The sequence below is a fragment of the Gavialis gangeticus genome, unplaced genomic scaffold (assembly GCF_001723915.1).
Source record: "Gavialis gangeticus isolate Ggan-Ray unplaced genomic scaffold, GavGan_comp1, whole genome shotgun sequence".
NCBI classification, from domain to species: Eukaryota; Metazoa; Chordata; order Crocodylia; family Gavialidae; genus Gavialis; species Gavialis gangeticus.
In genome coordinates, this window is record NW_017729015.1 from 15698592 (window position 1) to 15721638 (window position 23047).

The 23047-nt window shown below is 50.6% G+C and overlaps 1 protein-coding gene across 18 annotated transcripts in view; it reads left to right on the forward strand.

The window, feature by feature from the left end:
- Positions 1–23047, forward strand: part of MACF1 (microtubule-actin crosslinking factor 1) — a 225550-nt gene that overhangs the window by 108659 nt on the left and 93844 nt on the right. For 12 of the 18 annotated variants that reach the window (XM_019512344.1, XM_019512340.1, XM_019512348.1 and 9 more), the window contains exons 36-53: positions 1673–7030; positions 7533–7682; positions 8125–8340; positions 8465–8614; positions 9495–9722; positions 11266–11415; positions 11508–11741; positions 12464–12691; positions 13381–13905; positions 14355–14531; positions 14752–14875; positions 15618–15826; positions 16311–16628; positions 17305–17471; positions 19000–19156; positions 20273–20390; positions 21606–21668; positions 22473–22714. In XM_019512344.1, the coding sequence (XP_019367889.1) occupies positions 1673–7030; positions 7533–7682; positions 8125–8340; positions 8465–8614; positions 9495–9722; positions 11266–11415; positions 11508–11741; positions 12464–12691; positions 13381–13905; positions 14355–14531; positions 14752–14875; positions 15618–15826; positions 16311–16628; positions 17305–17471; positions 19000–19156; positions 20273–20390; positions 21606–21668; positions 22473–22714 (8814 nt within the window). The remainder of the gene's footprint in view (positions 1–1672; positions 7031–7532; positions 7683–8124; positions 8341–8464; positions 8615–9494; positions 9723–11265; positions 11416–11507; positions 11742–12463; positions 12692–13380; positions 13906–14354; positions 14532–14751; positions 14876–15617; positions 15827–16310; positions 16629–17304; positions 17472–18999; positions 19157–20272; positions 20391–21605; positions 21669–22472; positions 22715–23047) is intronic. The other 6 variants (XM_019512352.1, XM_019512353.1, XM_019512355.1 and 3 more) reach the window with 3 other exon arrangements.

Below are 23047 nucleotides of genomic sequence, written 5' to 3' on the forward strand. Positions count from 1 at the left end.
CTAACCCTCCGGACTCTAAACACACAACCCCAAACCCCACAAAGTGACAAAGAGGACGACCTGTGTGTGGGGCTCTTTTTTTCGCAAAACAAAACAGTCGCATGCTGGACGCTAACCCCAAGCTTTACCCTGTGTGCGTGACACGCCTGAGCTGCTCCATAAGGCTCTGTCTTTAACTGCTCAAGGCACGCCTTGCAACTCTGGTAAGTAAAAGCTTTTTATGTCCTTTCTCACTTTCTCTTTCCCTCTGTCCTTCTCTGGCTTGTTCGGTGTGGAGTGTGCATGTTTGATTGTGGGGGTGCGGGTTGTAGCCCCGTTGGTCTAAGGACACAGGCAGACAAGGGTCTTTGGGTGAAGCTGATATCTTTCATTAGACCAACTCAAATCCTTGGAAAAATTCTCCTTTGCAAGCTTTCGGGTTTGATTCTGGTGGCAGTGATAACAAATTCAAAGGCTCTTTAATGTGTCACCCCATCTATGCTGCTGAATCAGGACAAGGGGAAAAACCAAATCATCCTTGGCCATCTCACCCCAGCAGCACAGCAGCCATGTAGTACTCCAGTGACAGATTTCCTGATTTGAGAGCTCTTAGCTCCTTGGACCGGTACAAACTACATTTCTTCCATAGTTCCCCAAGCTGAGATTCCCAGCTCCTCCTTCCATGTATCCCAAGGGAATCGCCCAGCACCGTGTGTCCATCTTCTGCATAAGCAGCAGTTTATACAAGCTGATAACTAAACCATGTGCAGCGTAGGAAGTGCTTATTCCCATGGGGATCTGCAAGAAACCTGCTCTCTTCTAAGCCTGCCTTTTCTTGTGCTACTACCAGCAAGAGAAAAGACTTTCTGGAAATACCTGAACCATATGCTATGTGAGCCTCTGTCCCAATTGCATGGTTTCCCACTCTGGGACCTATTCTAGCCAAGAGCTGTATTATTTCCTGAGGCTTTGCCTTGCCTACTAAAGAGCAGGGCTATTTCTGATACGTTACAGTGAGGGAAATCGTGGTGGCTAGTACTGGAGGATGCACCGCTGGAGCCCTCTTGCATGATCAGAAGCAAGTTCACTGCCCTTTGATGCATGGCTGGTCTGTAGATAGGTTGATATATGCCATGAGCTTCCTTTCTTTTTATCGGTGGCTGGCACTGCACATTTGCTAAGTGAAGAGTATTATTTGTGCATGGCGGGCAGCATAGGAGCAGTAAAACAGCAGGGCAGTTCTGAAGCCCCAAAGGTGAATAAGAATAGCACACAGTGGGCTTCATTTTGTCTTTTTGAACTGCAATATTGAAAGGCCAAAGTGTGTCTGTCTTCATGTGTCTTTCTCTCTCTTTCTGTTGAACACTTTGGAAAACCTTGCAGGTTTTTGCTGCTTGCTGCTTTTGCTGCATTATCATCATGGTGGATGTCTGAATATCTCAGTGCTGCCCCATGTGGTAGACTAAACTGAGCCCTAAAACACAGCTGATGACGTGCAAGTCAGAGGCCATCCAGATGCTGGGATGCATTGGGAGCTGCACTTTGGGATCTGCTGTCTAGGGGGTTTCTTTTAACTCTTTTTTTTGGAAGTAGAGACATCCCTGAACTTGATGCATTGCAGTTACTCTGGTAGCTTGCTTTCACCAGCCTCTGTGGTTCTAATTTGTTTTTTATTTTCTCTTTCCATTTTTAGGGGACTGAAACAGTCGCAGGAGTGATAGACCTTGGCACAGTGGAGATATTCCCTGTCTTTGGTGCAATGCAGAAAGGTCTCATAGACCAGGACACGGGTCTTGTACTGCTGGAAGCTCAGCTTATCATGTCTGGCTTGGTTGTTCCTGAGACCAGCGAGAAACTCTCTTTGGCAGAAAGCCTGGCAAGAAACATTGTTGATGACAGGATGCTCCAACGGTTGCAGGAGCTGCAGGAGGCCCTTCATTTGATAGATCAAATGAGCTTTGAAAGAAAACAGCTTCTGCCTGTTGTTGCTGCGATAGAGGAGCGGAAAATTAGTGAGAGCATTGGCCTGAAGATATTAGAAGTTCACCTTGTCACGGGCGGTTTTATAGACCCTTCAAGTCAGGACAGAATTAGCATGGAGAAGGCTCTTCAGAAAGGCCTCATTACCACTCAGACTCACTCAAAACTGGTATCTCGTCTAAGATCAGCCAGGGACGTGATCGACCCCAACACTGCCGAGAAAATCAGCCTGACAGAGCTAATGCAGAGATGCATCGTTCACCAGGAGACTGGCCTCCGGTTGCTCCCTGTCAAGCAGCTGGCAGGTGGGATGGTGAGCCTGAAATCAGGCAGGAAAGTTAGCATCTTCCGTGCCGTCCAGGAAGGCTTAATTGATAGGGAGGTAACTGTGAGGTTATTGGAAGCCCAGCTGTTTGCTGGTGGCATTGCAGATCCCAAGACAGGGCACAGGCTGACAGTGGATGAGGCGGTCAGACATTATTTGATTGATCAGGATATGGCATGTGCGCTCTTAATCCGACAAGTGCAGACAGGTGGCATCATAGACACCATCACAGGAGAGAGATTGACCATCGATGAGGCAGTCAAGAAGGATTTAGTAGCCTCCAGGATTGCCCTGGTGATCCTGGAATCCCTTTGGTCCTTTATGGGGCTGCTGTGGCCTGAGTCGGGTGAGATCCTGCCTGTTGCAGATGCCCTGGAACAAGGCCTCCTGTCTACAGACTTGGCATGTAAAGTTCTCAACAAGAGACGGTTCATCCAGGCTCTTTTCGTTCCGGAAACCACCGAGATCTTGTCCTGGAAGAAGGCAGTGGAGCAGGGCGTCTTGGAGGGAGAGGTTGCGAAAAGGTTAAAATCAATTGCTATACCGGATGTGATGCCCAGCATGCAGCTGGCAGGCTCTCCAGCTAGAAGCAAACTCAGCCTGAGCTCTGCAGGAAGAAGCCCTCCAGGTCAGGAAGAGCAAAGTGACTCCCTGCCAAGGAGCGAAGATGAAAGGCTGATGGTCCATTTGATGACCCACAGCTATATCAACATCCACAATGGCCACAAACTGCTCTTAGTAGATGAGAAATTAAATGATTTAACTAAAGCCTTTTTACAGGCACAAGAAAATGGATCAAATGCTGACTTGGTGGAAGGGAGAGAAGAGAGTTATGAACTCAAAGTTCTTGAGGAGGTAAAAGTCACGGGGAGTGCGTTTCCTGAAAGGGAGCCCGGTAACGATTTGGCTTTAAAACAACTTGAAATTCAAGTTGCCCCTTCAACAGAAGAGTGTAAAGAGCCCTCGCCACCAAAACCTTTTCCCGAGAGCAGGAAGGCGCAGAGAGCAACTGGAGGTGCTCCGCTGGAAGATGAAGTAAAAGCATTGATTATGAAGGATCAGGGGAAGACTGTAAAGCCTGTTTCCATTAAGAGCCAAATTGATAGTGAACTGGGAAAGGAACAAAGACTGGCAACAACCAAGCCTGAAAGCCTGTTCGAATCGTCAAGGCAAGAATCTGTTCGTGACCCCGGTGGGATTAGCTCGGAGACGAAGCCTGGAGAACCAGAGGAAATGCTGGTGGAAGCAGAAAAAGCTCCTGGGGTTCCTGTACTTCCAGTAGATGAAGCGAGGAGTTTGAAACATGGAGACAGAGCACCTGAACCTGCAATGGGTGGTGTGAAAGAAGAAACCTGTATTTCTGTGGCCCTACCGGAAAACCTAGAGAAACCAGAAATCGTAGAAGAGGGAATTCCAGGAAGGCGGGAAGCGGAAGTGGAGTCGGAAGAAACTGAGGAAGTCCGTTTGTTCCAGAAGGAAGAAATTGGGAGCAGATCAGTGGAAGGAGAGGAGATGAAGCCTCCTAAAACTGGGCAGGAGGAAATGGAAGAAAGGCAATCAGAAAAAGCCCAGAGTGCAAAAGCGTTGGAAGTAGAAAAACAGGCGATGAAAGAAGTATCAGTTGGTTACGGTATTGATGAACCGTCCTTGCTAATCCAGCATCCTGGGGAACGGGAAGGAGACAACACTCTGAAAATGCTCGTGGCGCAACTCCGAGGCGGTGGCATACTTCACGAGCAGACAGGCAAGACTCTTCTCCTGAACGAAGCAGTAGCCTGCGGTGTGGTGCCCAGCCACACAGCTGTTAAAGTGATGGAGGAAATGAAAATGTTCAATGGCTTCTTTGACTCCCAAACCTGTGAATCGTTGACCACCGATGAAGTCATTAATGAAGGTCTGATGGATGAGAAGCTCCTGCAGAAGGTGCTGGCCTGTGATAAAGCCATCAGTGGTGTTCTTGACCCATGTAACAATGCCATCTACTCAGTCAAGGATGCCGCGGAGATTGGCCTTTTGGACAAGGAAACAGCAGCGAGGATTTTGGAAGGACAAGTGGTGACTGGAGGAATTGTTGATTTGAAACGTGACAAAAAAATATCGGTCACTTTGGCTTCAAACCTTGGCTTGATAGAGCCCTCTGGTCAAGAAGATCTTATAAAGTTGGAGAAAGCGTCTAAAGGAAAAGGCACTGATGAGACAGCAAGACAAAAGCTGGTTGGCTTACAAGCTGAAACGAGTGGAATTACGGATCCTAAAACCAAACAGCCTTTGACCATTGTCCAGTCGGTCGAGAGAGGTTTGCTCGACAAGGAGAAAGCCCGTCAGCTCTTGACCAAACAGATAGCTGATGGTGGAATTATTCATCACGCGTCTGGAATGAGACTGTCTGTCAGTAATGCAATGCAACATGGATTAATTGATCGAGACTTGTGTACAGAGCTCTTGAAGGCTGAAAGTGTGTGTCTGCATTGCTACGTTCACCCAGAAACCAAGGAACGTGTATCTTTACGTCAGGCAGTGTCATCAGGGCTGGCTAACCCAGAGCTTCAAAGTAAAGTACAAGAAATACAGGCTTTGAGTGGAAGTGTTTTTGATCCTGTCTCTGGTGGGAGGTTGACTTTGTCCCAGGCTGTCAAGGAAGGGTTGCTGCCTGAGCCAGTGGTGGAAAAAGCCATGGCGTCATCTGAAATGAGACACGGGATTGTAGATCCCGAGACGTGCATGCTCGTCCCCTACTCCGAACTGATAAAGAAATGCAAAATTGACATCGAATCTGGACAGAGGTATCTGGAAATTCATCCCTTCCGAGCAATGAAGGACGAGGTGACTGGGCGCATGCTCACATGTGCCCAGGCAGTAAAGCTGGGGAAAGCGGACCTCCTGCCCACTTTGAGAGTCCTGCAGGCTCAAGCGGACACTGGTGGGATCGTGAAAGTCGATAATGGTGACAGACTCTCTCTGAAGTCTGCATTGGAACGAGGCCTGGTGGATGTGGAAATGGCGAGAATCATTGCATCCCGCCAAGTGAAGACGGGAGGAATTGTCGACCCCGACAGCGGAGAGAGGTTAACTCTAAAGGAGGCTGTTGAGAGAGGGTTGATCAGCCAAGAGCTAACTGCTGCTATTGAAGAGGCTGTTGGCCTGCCCAGTGACAAGTCTGCTCCTGGAGGGCTGGGCGAAGGCCGTCCCCAGAAGGTAGCGGAGAACATAGCTGCCAGAGAGGAAAGGCTGGCTCCCTATGGTCATGAGAAGTCTGTTGAACACACAGCTGGGTCTGAAGTAATGGACTACAAGTCAGTTGGAGACAAGACTGATGTTGCTTCTGAAAAATCACGAAAGACGTCACATGCAGCAGTAGAGGAACTGCTGAAACCACTTCTCCTTGAAACTTCAGAGCGCCCTGTGATCGATCCACCCCAAGGCAAGGCTGCCACGGTCCCTGAGCCTCCCTCCATGTTAGACGTAGCACGCCCAACTCCACAAGTGGCTGCGGCAAAGATGCAGAAAAAAGGGGTTAGAAAAAGCAAAGCACGGGCTAAAAAACCTCTGAACGAGGACTTGGTGGGGAGCATAGTAGCAGCTCAGGAGCCAGAAGAAAGAGAGGGGCTGGGGGTAGCGGGAGAGCAGTGGTTTGCTGACAAAACGGGGCCTCAAAGCAGCAGGGACAAAGACAAGATGGAGAAAGCTGGGGTACAGGAAGAGCAGGTGGCGGCAGCGGTTGTTTCCGAAGGAAGCCAGAGGACAGTGAGGGTAGAAGAAGCAATGGACAGATCAGGAGCGGTAGAGACAGGGCCAAAGGAGTCCATCTGGTTGGATCAAGGCAGGGAAGAAAAGGCTCGCACAAAATCCAACGAACCCTTGAAGACTGCAGTTCACGAGAAACGCACGGAAAACAGACTGGGGGACAAGGTCGCAGGGAAGCATCCTGAAACTCGGCCCCAGACCCCGGTTGCAGAAAGTCTTGGTGGTCCCAAAAAGTTGAGTGGAGCTGATCTAAAACTAACGGAAAAAAAGAAAACCAAGAAAAAGAAGGCAGGGCAGGGCGGTGTCCCAGAAGAAGCCACGCTGCTGGAGAAATCGTCCGAGGAGAAAAGGGCCTTTCCTACCCCGGAGGCCAAAGAAACGTTGCTGAGAACGATTGAGGAGGAGCTGATCTCAAGTGCTCAGGAACCAAAGCGCAAAACTCCCACCGAGGAATTAGCTGGCGGGTTGCTTGGGGATGTGGCTGAACAAAAGCAAACTGAGATCAGTGAGGAGCAGATGGCTGAAAAAGAAGGTAAGCTGATTGCCTTGGGAGCTAAAGACCACATTGTGGAGGATGAGCAAATGACCATTACCCCAGAAAGCGTCACGCCCCAGCAGACAAGCAGAGAGATCAGAAATGGTCTGGGTTTCTTTGCGGCAGTTCAGCCACAGGAAAGGATGTCCCGAGAAATGATCGGACAGGAAGTCAAAGATGAGTTCTCTCCGACGACCTTTTTAGCAGAGAAAAGGCCAGTTGCCTTGCGGACCAGAGGGGATCATGAGTCCTCTGTGGCCCTTGGACTAGAGGAGCAGGCATTGCACGAAATGACTCTAGAGTTCACCGGCGGTGAAGAAGCCTCCTCCGCAGCCCTTCAACCAGAAAGCGAAGAGCTCCATGAGATAACCGGAGAGGACAGCCACGCAGCTCAGCAGTTGTGCGTGACTACGACAGATGGGGAGAGACTGCAAGAAACTTCAAAGGAATCCACAAAACCAGCCAAGGTAACTGTGGTTTTCTTTAAAAAAAACAAAAAAATATTGTATGTTTTCTTTTTTTGATACCAGTGAGGAATATTTTGGGCAACTGCAGTTGACAGCAGGAAGCATCTACAGAGTCTAGGGATCCTATTAGGACACGCAGTGCTAGACGAACGATATCAGTCGAAATGGATTTGGCAAATGAAACTGTGATGTATGGGGGAAAACAACTGAAACGCAGGGTTTTTTTTCTTCTTTACCAGAATGTTGCTTATAAATGACTAATCTGTAGGCCTGTTGTTTAGCAGTTTGACTATAACATTGCAGATTTGTTGCCATTTTTAAACTTATGTTGGAAGAGGAGCATGCATTTCATTTCTTCCCAGTACATCTTGTAGATAAGAGAATGAGCAGTCCCTAAAGTAAAAAGTTACTGGGAGAGAAAAGTCTGAGCGCTCTTTCCAATGCGTGATTCTGGTTTGTCTCTTTGGAAACCTGAAATTTGTTTTCTCTTCTAACTCTGCAGACTGTGGTCAGCAAAAAGCAGTGTCTGGAGCACGATGAGAAGCTGGTCTCTTATCTCTCTATGCTCCGAGATATCGAGATGAGAATTAAGCATGTTCAGCCCACTGGACAGACTTTGGCAGCATTGCAAGACCTGCTGCGTCAGGCCGAGGTGAGAGAAAGCCACTGTCCTGGACTTGCTCTGATTTGCATGTCCTTCCTTCTTCAGGGTTAGTTTTTTCAGGGTTCGCATATTGGGATGGTAGATCCCGTTGCAGGTTTTTATTGGCCCTTCTGAGCACTCTGGGGAATTTGGTCTGGGACCTGAAAGGTCTTTAAATACAAACACAGAGTGCATGTCTCTTATTTTATGCCTCAGGTCTTCACCCATGCTTGAACAATAGCCTAAGTGTGCCTGCTATTGCCAGGAAAAGGGTTATCATGATCTGGCTAGCCAAGAGCAGCTGGATGAACTGGCTGATTGTAATGAATCTTTCTAGCTGATGCACGCATTGTTTAGATCCAGCTATCCCAGCCTTTGTCTTACTGTCAGTTTTGGCAGCAAGGGGATGAAGTCACTGTATCTCGGACTTAATGATGCCGTCTTGCCCCAGGTCCTGGACACAGAACTGAAGGAGCTGTGCTCTCCAGTGAATCGGGAGTTGGACTCAGTGAAGTGGATCATGGCCAATCCACCCCAAGAGGTCCCTGAACAATTACTGAAAGCTTTGGAGAAAGACGCCAAGAACCTTCAGAAGTCTTTGAGCTCGGCGAGTGATGTCCTGGACTCCCGGTTGCTAAATCTCCGCAGCACAGCGCAAGCTGAAAAGGTACCGCTCACAAGTGCGCTTCCGCCTTGCGTGCCCTGCTGAAACTCCCAACCCAAGCGAGCCCCGGGCTTTTTCCTTCAGTCATGCCCCACGTTTCAGTAGCGCTTTTTGTTCCCTTTTTAAGGCTAAGATCCTAACGCAGTGTGAAAAGCTCCAGGGCAAACTGCAAGAGCTGCTGAGCTGGGTCTGCGATACCACGCGAGTGCTGGACAGCAGCGATTATCACAACGCAAGGGATGCTAACGGCTTGAACCGCAGCCTTCAACATTACACGGTAACCATAGCAACGCCTCTAATCCCTGCAGATAAAGTTGTGATCTCCTGCAGGGCACGGATGCCTTGAATTCGTCCTCCTCCCGGGCTCTCCCAGCATTGTCAATTATTGCACATGGGCGTGCCGGGCTTCTGGCCTCGTTTTCAGGGCTCAGGTTCTCTGAGCTGACGAGCAGTGAAGCAGTGCACGGAGAAAGCGAGCAGAGGTTTGACTCTGTGTCAGCAGTGATTCAAGCCGCCTGTTACCGCTCAGCCCTTCTAAGACGGCAGGCCGGTGCACACAAATATGAAGCGTGGGACCCTCTCCCTGGGCTCTCTGGGGTCTTTATCAGTTGACACAGTTTCTTTACCACCTCTTGGCTGTGACACTTCAGCTGTGGGCAGTCAAGCTTTTCCTCATGGCTCCCCAAGCTATAGCTCCTGAGACCCAAGCATTGAGAGGAGGTAGTGTGAAAACCTCTCACGGACCGAGCGCGGATTGCTGTAGAACAAGGCAGTTGAGGACTATTGGCGTATGGGCTGGAACCTCTTATTTCTGTAGCTAGGGGCATCTTCAGAGCCGTGCCAAATACTCCAAGAAAAACTGGGTTTGTTGAAACCCTCACGATAAGGTTGGGTTTTTCTAAAGCTCTTGGGAGGCCTGGAATTAAGGGTTAGGAGGAGAGTCAGAAAGTAGCCCTTGTCAGTCCATCATGTGTGGACATACAGTGTCCCAAGGGGAGACCACCTGGCTGGACCACCTCAGCTGCTGCACTGAAGCATCCTGTTTGTTCGTGGGTCTTGTTCAAAGCCAACTGTTTAAGAAATGGCACACAGATGAGGAGCTATTTCACAAACAGCCTTTTTATTTTTTTTAATCTATCTCTTCCCCTTCCATTTAGGAGTTAAAACAGCCCCTTGCTGACAATAAATCTCAGCTGGATGCCATCGCGTTCGACATCCAGTTCTTTATCTCCGAGCATGCTCAGGACTTGACACCGCAGCAAAGCCGGCAGCTGCTGAGACTGCTCAATGAGCTGCAGAAGGCTTTCCGGGAGCTGTCGGAGCGTGTGGCAGCTCAGGTGGAGGTCCTGCAGGTCTGTCTCCGTCAAGTGGAGCAGACAGATCAGGTGAAAGTCGCGGGGCGGGAGCAGCTCGGCTGCAGTCTGCTAACAGAGTTGTGTTCAGCCTGGAGCGTGTGCGGTGAAACGCCTCGTGCTCGGCTCTTGGATTCTGCCTGCATGTTGTTGTCAGGATTTATAACTTCACCCTGCACGTCATGAGCTCCTTCAAGAGGCTTGATTCCTCCTCCTCCACAATTCCCAGCTTTCACAGGCATGAGCTCATGCTTTCCCTTTGAAAGCATTCAGGACCAGGAAGCTCCCAGCGGGCTCCTCGTAGAACAGTTGGCCAGTCCCTTTGGCGCTCAGCTGTGGGCAAGTGACCAGGTCGAGCTGAGATCACAAGTGCTTTTGGTTTTAATGGACCCAGCCTAGTCCCCATCAGGTCCATCGGAGAAGATAGCTGCACAGACTGGTGCTGCTCACCAGCAGTGAGAGCCCGTGCTGTTCCTTTCCCACCTTTTTTGCATAATTCGCATGTGGCAGACACGAGAGAAACAGCTGTTTGGATGCTGCCTGCCTGTAGAAGCACACAGCACCCACGCCAACTAAATCCCTCGGTTCTCTGCTATATTCCTGCAGCCCACATAACTGCATGCACCCCTCCTTCACTCGAGACAGTATTCATGTTTGTATTAACCATCGCTCTCAGTAACGCTCGGCTTCTCCCATCATTGTGTGTGTATTAACCGGTTTGCTTTGCTTTTTCAGATTCAGTGTGCACCCACCCTAACCCAGGAAGATCTCGCTTTTGCAGCCGACAAGCTCTTAAGGACACTCTTTCCAATTGCTTCTCTTGTTTGTCTTAAAGACTGAGAGACCCAAGCGCGTCTGTTTGCACACGTGTGTATGTTTAGTTGGTAGTGCACGAGAAGAAGCTTTTGCTGGTGAAGAGAAGAAGTGTTATAAGGACGGTCAGGGTCACACATCATGCTCAATTGCTCAAATAGGCGCTACTGTATTGTGCACCAGTGGCAAAAATCTAGGGGCTGGGTCGGCTACAGAAACACTTGGTCCCTCCTAGGCACTCTCTCTCCCACCCTGATGTCACTTTGCTTTAGGTTAGTTGATGCTCCCTGGCTGCAGTGCTGCGTCAGGTCATTCTGCATGGTCAGCCTGTCTAGACATGGCTTTTCTTGCCCAGGTTCTGCATGGATTTTAATCTTAAGACTGAGAGCCTCTTTGGGTAACTGGACCGTGCTTTGTACAATTTGGCCTGCTGCCCCCTATGAGATTGTAAAGGCTTGTTTAAAAGAGAGAAAACCCTCCAGAGGATGAGAAATGTAAATTTAAGCAGATTCTTTCCTTGACATACTTGTAGTTCTGCAGCTACTTTGGACCCTGACCCCCCCAGTCATGGAGCCTGCAGATCTGTGCTGGAGAGGGAGTGCCTGCAGAGAGCATCCAAAGGCGTCTTCTGTGCTGCATCCTTGTCATCAGGAAGATGCTCAAACTGTAACCCTACTGCTTTGCTTTCCAGGAATGTGGCAGTACAGGCCGAGGCACGGGTCTAAACTGCTTCCTTTCCCTTTCCCTTTCCCTTTAAAACCAGACACTCCAGGAACAGCAAGCCATGCGCAGCAGGAAGCTGGAGGAGGTCTGCACCTGGCTAGGGCAGGCTGAGACCACGCTAGCAGATGAGCAGAGAGCAGCCAGCAAAGGGGACCTGCCCACACTGAAACAGAGACAAAGTGACATTAAGGTCAGTGCTGGAAGACGAAGGCAGGGGAGGGAATCGAGGAGCTGCTCAGTGGGCACCTAAAGTCTTTGTCTGTCTTTTTGTGGTGTTCCCAGGCCCTGCAGAGGGACATGCAGACTCGGGCTGCCTCTTTTGCCAGCGTCCTGAAAGCAACAGAAGAATTTTTAGAGGAGAATAGGACTAAGATGAACCCCAAGGAGCTGGCAGCCTTGCAAGAGAGGCTCCATCATGCAAAGAAGCAATACCAGTCTCTGCAGGAGAGGACCGAGGTGGCCCAGAAGGAGCTGGAGAGTGCTGTGACAGCAGCTGTGCAGCAGGAGACCGAGAAGGTAACACATCCGGGGCTGTCGTGGGGCAGGCGTTTTACAGAAAGGCAGTGGCCTGGGCTGGGACTCGGGAATGCCCTGTGCTCTAGTCCTGGCTCTGCTACTGCTCCGCTGCACAAGTCACATCCCACCGTGTGCCTCAGTTTCCCTCCACATATTGTAAAACATCTCTCCACCCCAGATCTCTAAGCATTGGGTGCTGGGGGTGGTAATGAAAGGAAGGCCTGGGATGAAGGAGAGGAGCTCTGCTCTGACTTGAGCAATTGGTTGCACTTCTAGTGGAGCTGTCAGAGTAAGCTGGTGCCTCTGATAACTCAGAGATATCTTGGTGCCTTCACATAAGCCCTGACACTCCTATACTTTGATGGGACAGAAGTAAAAATAACATGCTTGGAGCCACCCACACACCCACTTTCTGTATCTGGCTTGAGGGGGACCCTGTTAGCTAATTAAAAGCATGAACTCCCTTGAACAGGGGTGAGAATTGCAGAATGACTTTGGTTGCATGGATGTGCCTATTTACAGATGCATGTGGGGAGTTTTATGTGGTAAAAGGACGCTGGGGACATTTTGAAGTTCTTTGAGAGTCTTGGGCAGAGCGGTGGACTGGAGAGGAGGAATGCCACCCCTTGTACAGGCCTGATTCTCTTGCCCTTTGCTGAGACAGCAGCTTGAAGAAAGTCAAGAGTTGTCCTCAGCTTACGTATTAGTTATGCTATTTCCAGGTGAAAGCTGCCAAGGAACTGGAGGAGAGCAGGAGCAAGATTGAGTCACTTCTAAATTGGGTAGGATCGTTAGAACAGGCTGGAGGGCTCTCCGAGCAGAAACGCCCCTCTCTGGGACAAATGCCAGGAAAACAAGTGGGGAAAAGCTCCTGGGATCTTCCTGATGGTCACCTGGTGGATATGAACAGAGCTGCAGAGACCCTCGAGCAGCAGTACGACAGGCTGAAGGTGAGGGTGACTCCATGTCCTCTTCCAGATTAGCGCCTGCCTTGCCATTAATAATGCTAGTGCTGCCCAGTGCAGTGACCCGACCACCATATGATGGCAATGGTGGGGGTTGGTGTTGAACGTCTGCGTGCATTTGCTTTGTGCCGGTGACTCTGGTGTCTCAAGCAGGAGCCTCTGGCATTCTTGGGAACCAACTTGTTTGCTAGGCAGAGAGAAACAAAGATGCAACCATATTTATCATGTACAGTACACCCCAGAATAAAATATGCACTTGGTTTTTAAATGGCAGAATGAAGAAAAAGCAAGATCTTTCCTTGTAGTAAGTGAGTACCAGCAGCTGAGTCTGCTCCTTGTTCTGCTCCCTGTAATGTGTGCAGAATTTACATTGGCTTTTGTTTGGTGAGTGGCAGAAACTGCTCTTACCGTATTTCCTTGCATATAATGCACACTACAATTTCCACCACCTGTTTTTTGGGTTTTTTTGTTTGTTTTTTTAAAGACGCATGTTGTATGTGATAAAATATGGTATTGGTGGTGTAATGAGGTGGGGTACTTCGCATTTAGCGAAATGAGATAATGTCTTTGGCAATGTACAGGGGAACGGTCAGCTGTTTGCCAGCAGGGTGGTATATCAGTAACAAGGCATTGTGTGTGTGTTAATGTGTATGTTTTTAACATGTGTGTTTCAGACACGCCACCAGGAGCTGCTGTCCCAGCAGCAGGATGTCATCCTAGCAACCCAGTCAGCGCAGGCCTTCCTGGACAAACAGGGCCACAACTTAAAGCCAGAGGAGAGAGACCGGCTCCAGGGCAGGCTGGAGGAGTTGAAGGAGCAGTATGCTGCTTCCCTGTCGCAGTCGGAGCTGCAGCTGAAGCAAGTGCAGGTGCTGCGGGATGAGCTGCAGAAATTCCTGCGGGACCATGGGGAGTTTGAGGCCTGGCTGGTGCAGGCTGAGCAGGAGCTGGAGAGGATGCATCATGGGGACAGCGACCCCCAGGCGCTCAGGCCGATGCTGCTTCGCCAGGGGAGCTTCTCGGAGGATGTCATCTCGCACAAAGGGGATCTGCGGTTTGTCACCATGTCTGGGCAGAAGGTGCTGGATGCTGGGAGGGCAGCTGCTGCCGAGGGAGGGCCCGAGCCCTTAGGAACAGGGAGCTTGGTCAAAAGCAAGCTGGATGATGCCACGCAGAGATACACGACTCTCCACACCAAGGTATCGGTAGCTTCATTCCTGGGAGCAAGTACCCACCTTAATCCCTTATGCAACACCAGCTTGTGGTCCTGCAGGCTCTGGCTCGGCATGAGCTGGGGAACTGACCCATCAACTCGGCCCTGTTAAGTGTTCCTTGATCACCTTAACAGCACTAATCCCTGTCCTATTCACACAGCCTGACGGGCCGAGCTCCACAAGTGTGGACTGTGCCATCTTCTAGGTCCTATGTGGCCACAAGCCCACTATCAATGCTGAAGCAATAATAATCACTACATTTGCTGATAACGGTCTCTATGTGGCCACATGTGAGTCTTCCCTCAACTGGGTGAGGCTGAGTCTTTCCCTAGTGAGATCTCTGCTTTCTTCCAGCAAAGGGGTGAGAAAGGGCAGTGGTTTCCAAAGCGCTTTTGCACCTGTTTCACATCCTTGCCCCATGTTTCTCCTGGCAGTGCACCAAGCTCGGCTCACATCTGAACACCTTGCTGGACCACTACCAGCAGTTCCAGGAGGTGGCAGATGCTCTCCAGACCTGGTTGCAGGACAGTGACGTGGCGGTGGCGAAACTCCTCTCGGAGCCGGTCTCCTCAGACCCAGCGGTTCTGCAGAAGCAGCTTGCCAGTGCTAGAGTAAGCGACCCTCAGATACCCTGAATGCTCCCCTCTCAGGGCACGTCTCTGCTCAGGGTTATCGGTTGGAGGGGAGGCAAACCTCTGCTTGCTTGACATCTAACCCTAAACTCCTTGGAGTTCCAGTCATGTGTGTGCCCTTGGGGGCGGTTGAATTGGGCTGTCACTCCTTGGTGGATGTTACAGCTGACCTGAATGGTCTCATCTTGTTTTGGAGCAGCTCCTGCAGGGAGATCTAGCCGAACATCAAGTGCCAGTGGAGAAGCTGCAGAAAGCATCCCGTTCCTTGCTGGAAATACAAGGCGAGCCGGCTCCTGACCACAAGCGAGTTCAGGAAACCACAGGTACTAAGCAGCGCGGCTGTCTCTGTCTGCATGGGGATGAGTGGAAAGTGTGGACACGCTAGAGGGAAACTTCTCCAGGTCAGGCATACAGGGGGACGGAGGACAGGAGAGTGGCTCCAGTGATGTCTGCTTGTTTTCGGCACTGTGTGCGCACACCTGTGTGTCACTAGTGTGATTAACCGGCCAGAGAAAGAACTGCCCAGCACTGAGCCAGCAACTGTCCACACAACACTGCTGGTTTCCTTTAAGGGGCTTATACTTCTGTGTGGGGGAAGAACAGTGCAGGAGGGGTGCAAAGGTGAAGACTAAAGAGGAGACTTTGGTCTTCTCAGCCTAGAAATGACATAACAGACCCCCACACAATGACCTTCTATAATAGTAGCCCTAGTGAGCCACTGTGTCCCCAGCAACCTTCAGCCTAAGCATCTTAACTCCTCGTGTGTGAGGGGGAAGTTATCAGTCCTGCTTACTGCTGGGTTTTTCATCTTCCCTTGAAGCATCTTATGCTGGCTCCTATCGGATGCTACATCTCGTGGCCCTCGAATCATGGCCATTTCCAGTGGTCCCCATTTCTCTTGTTTGCCAGGTGTGCATGTCCCCTTGCTAATGAGTCAGGCAGTGAGTCTTCGTAGCCGTAGCACCTCCTGGTGGTGGTGGCTAGTTACCAGCATTGGCAGGGGTCCCTGATGGTGGTCATAGATCCCTACCTGACAGTGACTTTCTCTCGTGTTGAATTCTCCAGAGTCCATTGTGAGCCACTTCCAGCGCCTTTCCCAGCAGATGGCAGAGCGTGCAGACCTGCTGCAGAAGGCCATCGCCCAGTCCCAGAGTGTCCAGGAGGGGCTGGACAATATGCTGCAGTCCATGGCTGAGATCGAGAGGAGCATGGGAGTGGAGCAGCCAGCTTCTCTCTCGTCTCTCTCCATCCAGGAGTCACTTGCCACAAATGCGGTGAGATGGTTGCTTCTCTGCCTTGGCTACAGCCCTACAGTTGGTAGAAAGTCCAGGCCGTGTCTCCAGTCTCTGAATTGTGCAGACCTCTTGACATGGTCCGTGCTTTAATTGTATTATGCTGAAGTTGCATTAAATGTGTTAAACCTCTTCAGTGACTTCATTGAACTGGGAAAAACGGATCCCTTGAAACATCTTACCTCCTCAACTCATGAGCAAGCTCAAGGGGAGGTAACGGAGGCTGTGCAGAGGGAGTGGGTGAAGATAAGCTTATAGTAGTGTAAGATAAAGAGAGAAATGTGGAGAGTGCGCCAGGGAAGAAAACTAGCCTTGAGAATATGGCTGGCTAGCTGGAAGGGTCACTAGATGTTTTCAGACTTTCTCTGAAAGTCATTCCTATCCCATCCCATCCCATCAGTGCCAGCTGGGCTTGCTCAGAGCCCTCCTGAGATGCCGTCTTCTCTCTGTGTGTCTTTCAAAGCAGAAGTTGAAGCAAGACATTGCTAGGCAGAAGAGCAGCCTCAAAGCCACTCGAGAAATGGTGACTCGGTTCATGGAGACAGCAGACAGTGCCACAGCCTCTGCCCTGCAGGACAAGTTGGCAGAGGTGACAGAGCATTTCAACAGGCTGTGCCGGCAGCAGCAGGAGAAGGAGAACATGCTGAAGGACCTTCTCCCCAAGGTGGAGCAGTACGAGCAGCTCTCTGAGAAGCTGCAGCAGTTCACGGAGAGCAGAGCCCGGCTGCTGGCTTCTGGGAACCAGCCAGACCACGACATTGCTCACTTCTCCCAGCACATCCAGGTGAGATGCAAGTTCTTTGCCTAAACCAGGGAGGAAGGTTCCTGTTACAGAGCAGGGTGGCAGGGGGACTCCGAAGTGTTGGGTTTTGGGTCTCCCCCTGCCTTCATCCCTGACTTTTGAGGTCTGTGGGGTTTAAAACAGCTTTTTATCCAGCTATGGGAAGAAGGGAAAGGGGCCTTTGATTCTTTGATCTGGGCTGAAGCATAGTTCGGTCCAGTCCTCCTGGCTGTGGGTTAGTGTGGGGAGCTAATGGAGCGACTCTGACCAGCTTGATCAAGCCAAGCCCACATAGGGTGAGCTCTCGCTGGTTAAAGACGTCATCCATCAGTACAGCCCAAACTACTCAAGTGTCAATAAAGGGAATCGCCCCCGGGGGCACTGATTTTAGGCCAGAATCATCAAGGCTCCCTGAAGTCCCCATGTGTCCTATTAGCTGGGGACAGTATCTGCACTGCCCTCTTCCCATAACAATCCCATAGATCGCTTCGATGTGGGGAAGGGACAGATGTCTACCTAACCCCGGGGCTTTGCTCAGTGCTGGTGTAATTCATCCCATTGCCCTGAAGAGGGCACCCAATGCCCTCGCCAGGATCTAGAGCTGTCTGGCCCTGTCCTTTCCACCTGTTTGAATGAGCCGTGGCGGGAGCTTCATTCCTTCTGGCGCTTGTCTCGACAGGAGCTGAATGTAGAGATGAGGCAGCACCGAGAGGACCTGGATACCTTGGAGCACCTGGCTGCAGAGCTGAACTCTCAGGGCTTCCCAGCCAGCTCCTCCCAGATGCAGGAGATGGTGCAGAGCCTGAAGAGGGATTTCACGCAGCTCCAGAAGGTAGCAAAGGAAAGGTAAGGCTTGAGATGCCCTGTTCCAGCTTGTTGGGGTCAGGACTGCAGAGGTCGCGCCTCCTGGTGCTGGTAGGAAGTTATGTAGCAACTGCAGGAACTTGCTGATGTTTCCCTCCTGCAGGGGCCATAAGTTAACTTCTGCCTCTGCTTCCCTCCTACACCAGCAGGCATCACACAGTCACCTCAGGCTGACATTTAAAATAAGCACGGCTGGGGGTGTTGTGAACATGCCTGCGCTGTAAGAGGAGCAGCCACGTGATTTCCTAGGGAACACAGGCTGCAGCAAATCAGCCCTGCCTCGCTCCTCGTGGGGAGCGGATCATTAGGAGCATCTGCTGGTCCCTCCAGCCTTTGTTTGGCATGGGAGGGTTTGCAACAAGGGCAGGGGGTGCCAGCAAACGTCAGGCAGCTTTAAAAATTGGGGAGGGAGACCTGTGGGGCTTGACTTGGGATTGAATGCAGTGTGGTGGGGAAGAAAAGCTGCTGAGCAATCCAAGAGGCCTTTGCAAGGGCCATTTTATCTTGGTGGTGCCCGACAGCAGTGCCCAGGGAATTCAGCTGTGTTCCCACGTGTGAATGCACCACCTCCGCACTCTCCAGGGATTGCAGTGGGAAGGGGAGGAGACAAAAAAACTCCTCATGGTACACACAAGTTACTGAGCGCTGCATCTATGCATCCACTACAAAATGCCACTGATGAAGCCACCGGCATCAGCAATCCCTCCATGTGGCTGTGGAGTGGGGCGGCAAGGAGAGAGCCTGGGTCTGTAGAGCTTGATCTTTACAGGCACAGTGAGTAAACTGTGCTGGGGCAGGGAGGCCTGGTATCCCCCAAGGGGCAGGCAGAAGCTCCAGGGCCATAGGAATAAACTACACCTTCCCCATATTTTGACTTCTCCTTTGCTCATAGACCATTAAGCCTTTGCCCTTTGTGGAGTCATGGATGGGCAAGGTGTCGGATCACGTGTTGCATCTTTTGCTGCATGGATTTGGTCCGTCGGTTCGTGGTCCTGTGGTATCCCAGTGGGGGCTGCGTGGCAGTTGCTGTGGAAGAGTAGGAGCACTTTCAGTGCTTATGACTCTTCTATTGGTATCTGTTCCGTGGGTATTTACTATTCAGCTCTGTTTACAAACGTCCTGACTTCCCTTTCCAATGATAAGCCCAAGCCCTTGTTGCAGTAACTAGAAGATAGGATGTGATGCATCCACCTTGTGACCTGCCAGCTCTCTGCAGATTGCTTTGACAGCTGCTCACCTGTACAGTGCCCACTGTGCGAGTCAGGGGTCTCCCAGGGCAGGGTGATGCTGAACACATGGATCCAAGGTCAAGTGCTGAGCATGGTTTAGCAGGAAAAGGGGTGTGTTGCAGCTATGGCCATAGTTCTGGTTGGTATGGTAAGCACCGTTGCTAAGCGACAGTAACACACAAAAAAAAAGGAAAAAGTAGAGAAAAGTGTGCTATATTCAAGCAATGGTAATTGCAAGGCAAAGCACGAGCAGCTCACTCTCGAAACCTTTTCACTCTCAGAGAAAAGGATGCGTCATCCTGCCAGGAGCAATTGGATGAATTCCGAAAGTTGGTTGGTGTGGTGAGGAAGTGGCTGAAAGACAGTGAAGGGAACGTGCCATCGGCAGAGACCTCCCTGGGCACCCAGGAGCTGGACAAGCGCATGCAGCAGATCCAGGTGGGCAGAGGGGACCTCTTCTGCTCTGCAGAGCTAGTGTGAAAGTAGGAAGCCAAAGAAGTGTGTAATGACCTGCGGGACACTGTGTCCTGGGAGGTGTTTTTATGCTTTAACTATAATCCAGTTACGGCTTCCATACATTCAAGGTGGAGCAGTGCCAGCTTCTGTGGTGGTTTCAGCTCACTGAGCCTTCACTTGCTGAGAAAAGAGCATCGCTGATGGTTCCTTTTTTGCATGGGACTGTCAGCTGTATTGCATCCCCTATGCTGACACGTGCATCTTTTATCCTTAAATGTGTGGTGAAATGGATGCAGAGGCTTCATTTATAGTATCGTATGTTATATTATTACGTTAAGAAATCCTAAAGCCCTCTGCTTTGAGCAGGGGTTGGAGGAAGAGGGGGTACAACCTGCCCCCAGTGCTGCTCCGTTTCAAATGCCCCCAAATCCATCTTCTCGTGGCAAGGTTCTTCTGCCAGGTGACACAGCTGGAACCCCAGCATTTCCACGCCCATCCTTTTCTCGGCTAAGTGACACCTTAAATCAAGATGCTTCAATAGCTGTGATTCAGAGAGAGTGTGGTGTTCTGTTCACTCACCTGGATCTGCCTTTGTAGCAGATCTCGGAGCTCCAGATTGATGGAAGTCTCTGTGAACCCTGTGATGTGCTGTATCCACAAGTCGCCTGGGGTTGTGTGCGGGGTAGGGTGGAGGACACTTTCAAACCTGTGTTTGAAAAGAGAGGTACCCTGTGATGGAAGCAGTTATTAGCCAAGCCATAAGACAACACTTTTTCTCTTGACTAGATACAGGTAAAGAAACCTGCTTCTAATATAGTGGATTCATGTAGCTTCACTGGTTGACAACAATTGGGTTTATTCCCTGGGAGTTAGTGAGTCACTGGGAATTACATAGCTGAGTGAATCCTACACATGTCCTACAGCAGTGTGTCCAGGGTAGTTGTCAAGTCACCAGCCTGTAGTTCTCTGTTCCAGAAAGTGTGTGAGTATAAGCAGCAGCAAGACCTTTTTTTTTTTTTTTTGCCCCTCTGCCGTCTGGCATTGAGATCACACGTGGTGAGCTCAGCCTGCGGGTACCTGGTTCTCTTCCCCAACTAGGCTCTTCTGGAAGAATGGGCAGGGAAGAGCGCCCAGGTGGAGGAAATCAATCGCAAAGGAACAGCCTTGGAGAACCTGATCGTCGAGATTACAGCCCCCGATGCCCAGGCAAAGACAGGTGAGCGTGTACCCTGCTGCCCTGGAGCTCCTGCAGCAGGCTTTGGTGGGAACTGATGTGCGGCACTGTTGTTTTTCTGTGCTCTGCGAGCGTTTGTCATTCTTTAGATGTTTTATGTAAATTTTCATCAGGCAGAAAGTAGCTTCAAGGCCCTTCACAAAGGGAAAGTCGAGAAGCCAACAAGGGTGTGAATACCAAATACCTCAGTCTTGCTGCCAGGTGTTTAGAGGGTGAGGACTCCGATCTCAGGGCAGTGCGCTCTCTCCTGCCTGGAGCCACAGAGGTTCAGTCTATCTGAAGGCTTGGGCTTTACATACGGGTACCTGGATGCAACTTTGTGGTCACTGCCAGATAGGAAGTCAGATCTGGTGACATAGGGTTCCCTTCTGGGCTTAAACACTATGAAAAAGTCACACAGAAAAGAGGTATAAGTTTCCTAAGGTCTCTTTGAACAGCCTCCCTCTCCAAGAAAGGAATGTAGGGTAGTTAACATCTTCTAGAAAGGTCTTAGGCCTCTTGCAATATCCAATTCTAAATATTATTCCCATGGATGATTGCTTTCCCGTGGGTTTTTGCAAGTGCTTCCTCAGAATGCAAATATCTGGCAGTCCCTGGCTCAGTGACTATAGGCAAGCCGATGCATCCTCTGACCCCATTAGGAGTCAACTGCTGGAAGAGGCCTAGGAGCCCTTCCTTTGTGGTGTGCCAAAGCTGCTCCACTTCTAAACTCTGTAGGAGGCCCTGGAGAGAATTGAGGAGCAGGGAAGCCTTAGTGCGAGGGGTCACAGCTACTCAATCTTTCAGCTGCTCCACTGGAAATCAGAAGGGATTCAGGAAAGCAAAAGAGGTGGAGAACAAAGGAAGTTGGAGATGACATGTGGGCACTGGGATATGAGGAGAGGCGAATTCCTGGGGCAGAGTCCTCAGTGAGAGGCAGCGAGCGCTGTGGGGAGAACCTGTGAATGTAGGAGTATGAAAGAAATATGCTTGGTGGCTGACACGGTCCATCTTGTGGAGAGCTCTGTTGTCTCGTGCTATGTTGACCTACTCGTGCCCAGGGTTGCATTTTGCTTGCAGGGTGTCCAGTGTCGGCAGCAAGCGGCCTGAAAAAGGGTCAGGCCGGCGCCAGGTGCACAAGCTCACTGCTAACGTGTCCGTATCCCTAACTTGTTTGTCTTGTCCTTTTTCTCGTCTGTCTCCCCGTCCCTTGCTCAGGTTCTGGGCTGCCGGCTGTAGGAGGGTCTGTAGGCAGTGTGAACGGATACCACACTTGCAAAGGTGAGACCTCCACCTTCCGCAGTGCCAGCGTGCACTTGTGCGTGTGCATGTGTGTGGTCAAGGCAGCATCAGTGTTGTCCGTCTCTGTGTCCATCTGTATGTGACAACGGCAGTATATGCAGTGTTCACTCGCGAGAGACAGCCCATAGCGTGACATGGCCACAATACCGTAGCGAGTGAAATGAGCCTGCAAATAACTTACCTAATTTTCCGGAGTGATGGGTGGTCACCAGAATCACGCTAGGGGCTGGGTTTGGGGATGTAGGTCAGCCTGCAGGACAGAAATGGGGAGGAGGAGAAGCCAGCTTCTGGAAGTGGCAACACTTTTCCAAGGGTGTGAGGAGAGCTGATAAACGGGAGGTGGTTATAAGAACTGCTGTTCAAGGGATTGGCTCTGAGGGTTGTGACAACACTTACAATGGCAGGAAGTGTGATTTTAATTTTAATTTTATCACTTGTTACCTGCTGTTAGTTCACTTGTCCAAGGAGGTCACACCTGTATTAAGACGGCTTGATATTCCAGACTCAGAGAGGGTGCAAGGAGGAGATGGATCAAGCTGATTAATCCCTTCCTATTAATTTTGTTTGCAAACTGTCAGTCTGCGTAAGTGAGACAACAGAAAGAGGCTCGCCAGCGTGACAGGTAGTGGGAACCCGACAGCCTGGACGGATGGGGAGAACATAGTTTGCAGCCCCCGGTGCTCAGTAGACTCTGGTTGTCCAGAGCTGTATGAGTACGAGCAGTGTAGCTAAGAGTGGTGTCCGAGGTAACCCTTCATCGCGGGCTTGTTTCTTTCTAAACAGATTTAACTGAGATTCAGTGCGACATGTCAGATGTGAACCAGCAGTATGAGGGCCTTGGGATGGCGTTGCGGGGACGGCAAGAGCAGCTGTCGGCCATGCGGGAGAAGATGCGGGAAGTCCAAGAGGAAGCAAGCTCCATGCTGAAGTGGCTGGAGTCAAAGGAACGGACCCTGTCTGAGCTGGAAGCGTCCACCTCGCCTACCAAAACAGAGACCGTGCGGGCACAGGCTGAGCACAACAAGGTGACTGCTCTCTCATGGCTGGGGGAGAGTCCACGTTTGCTACCCTGACCAGGAGACTTGCTTTATTGTGTGAAGTTGAGAGTGACACGCAACTGGTTGCATTTCTCTTTCTTTGGGAGGGCAGTTGGTCCAACGTAGCTTGAACACGTACAACCTGTCTTGAGTTTTAGAGAATTTACGTGCGGTGGGTCCTGAGAAAGAGGCTCTAGTTAAACAAAGGTTGTAATCTCTCTTCAAAGCCCTAATTCGTGGATCATCCCACATTCCCCTGGAAAACAAAGTGCCAGCTAGCACCCCAATGAAAAGGATGAGCTTTTCCATTTCTTCTTTCCT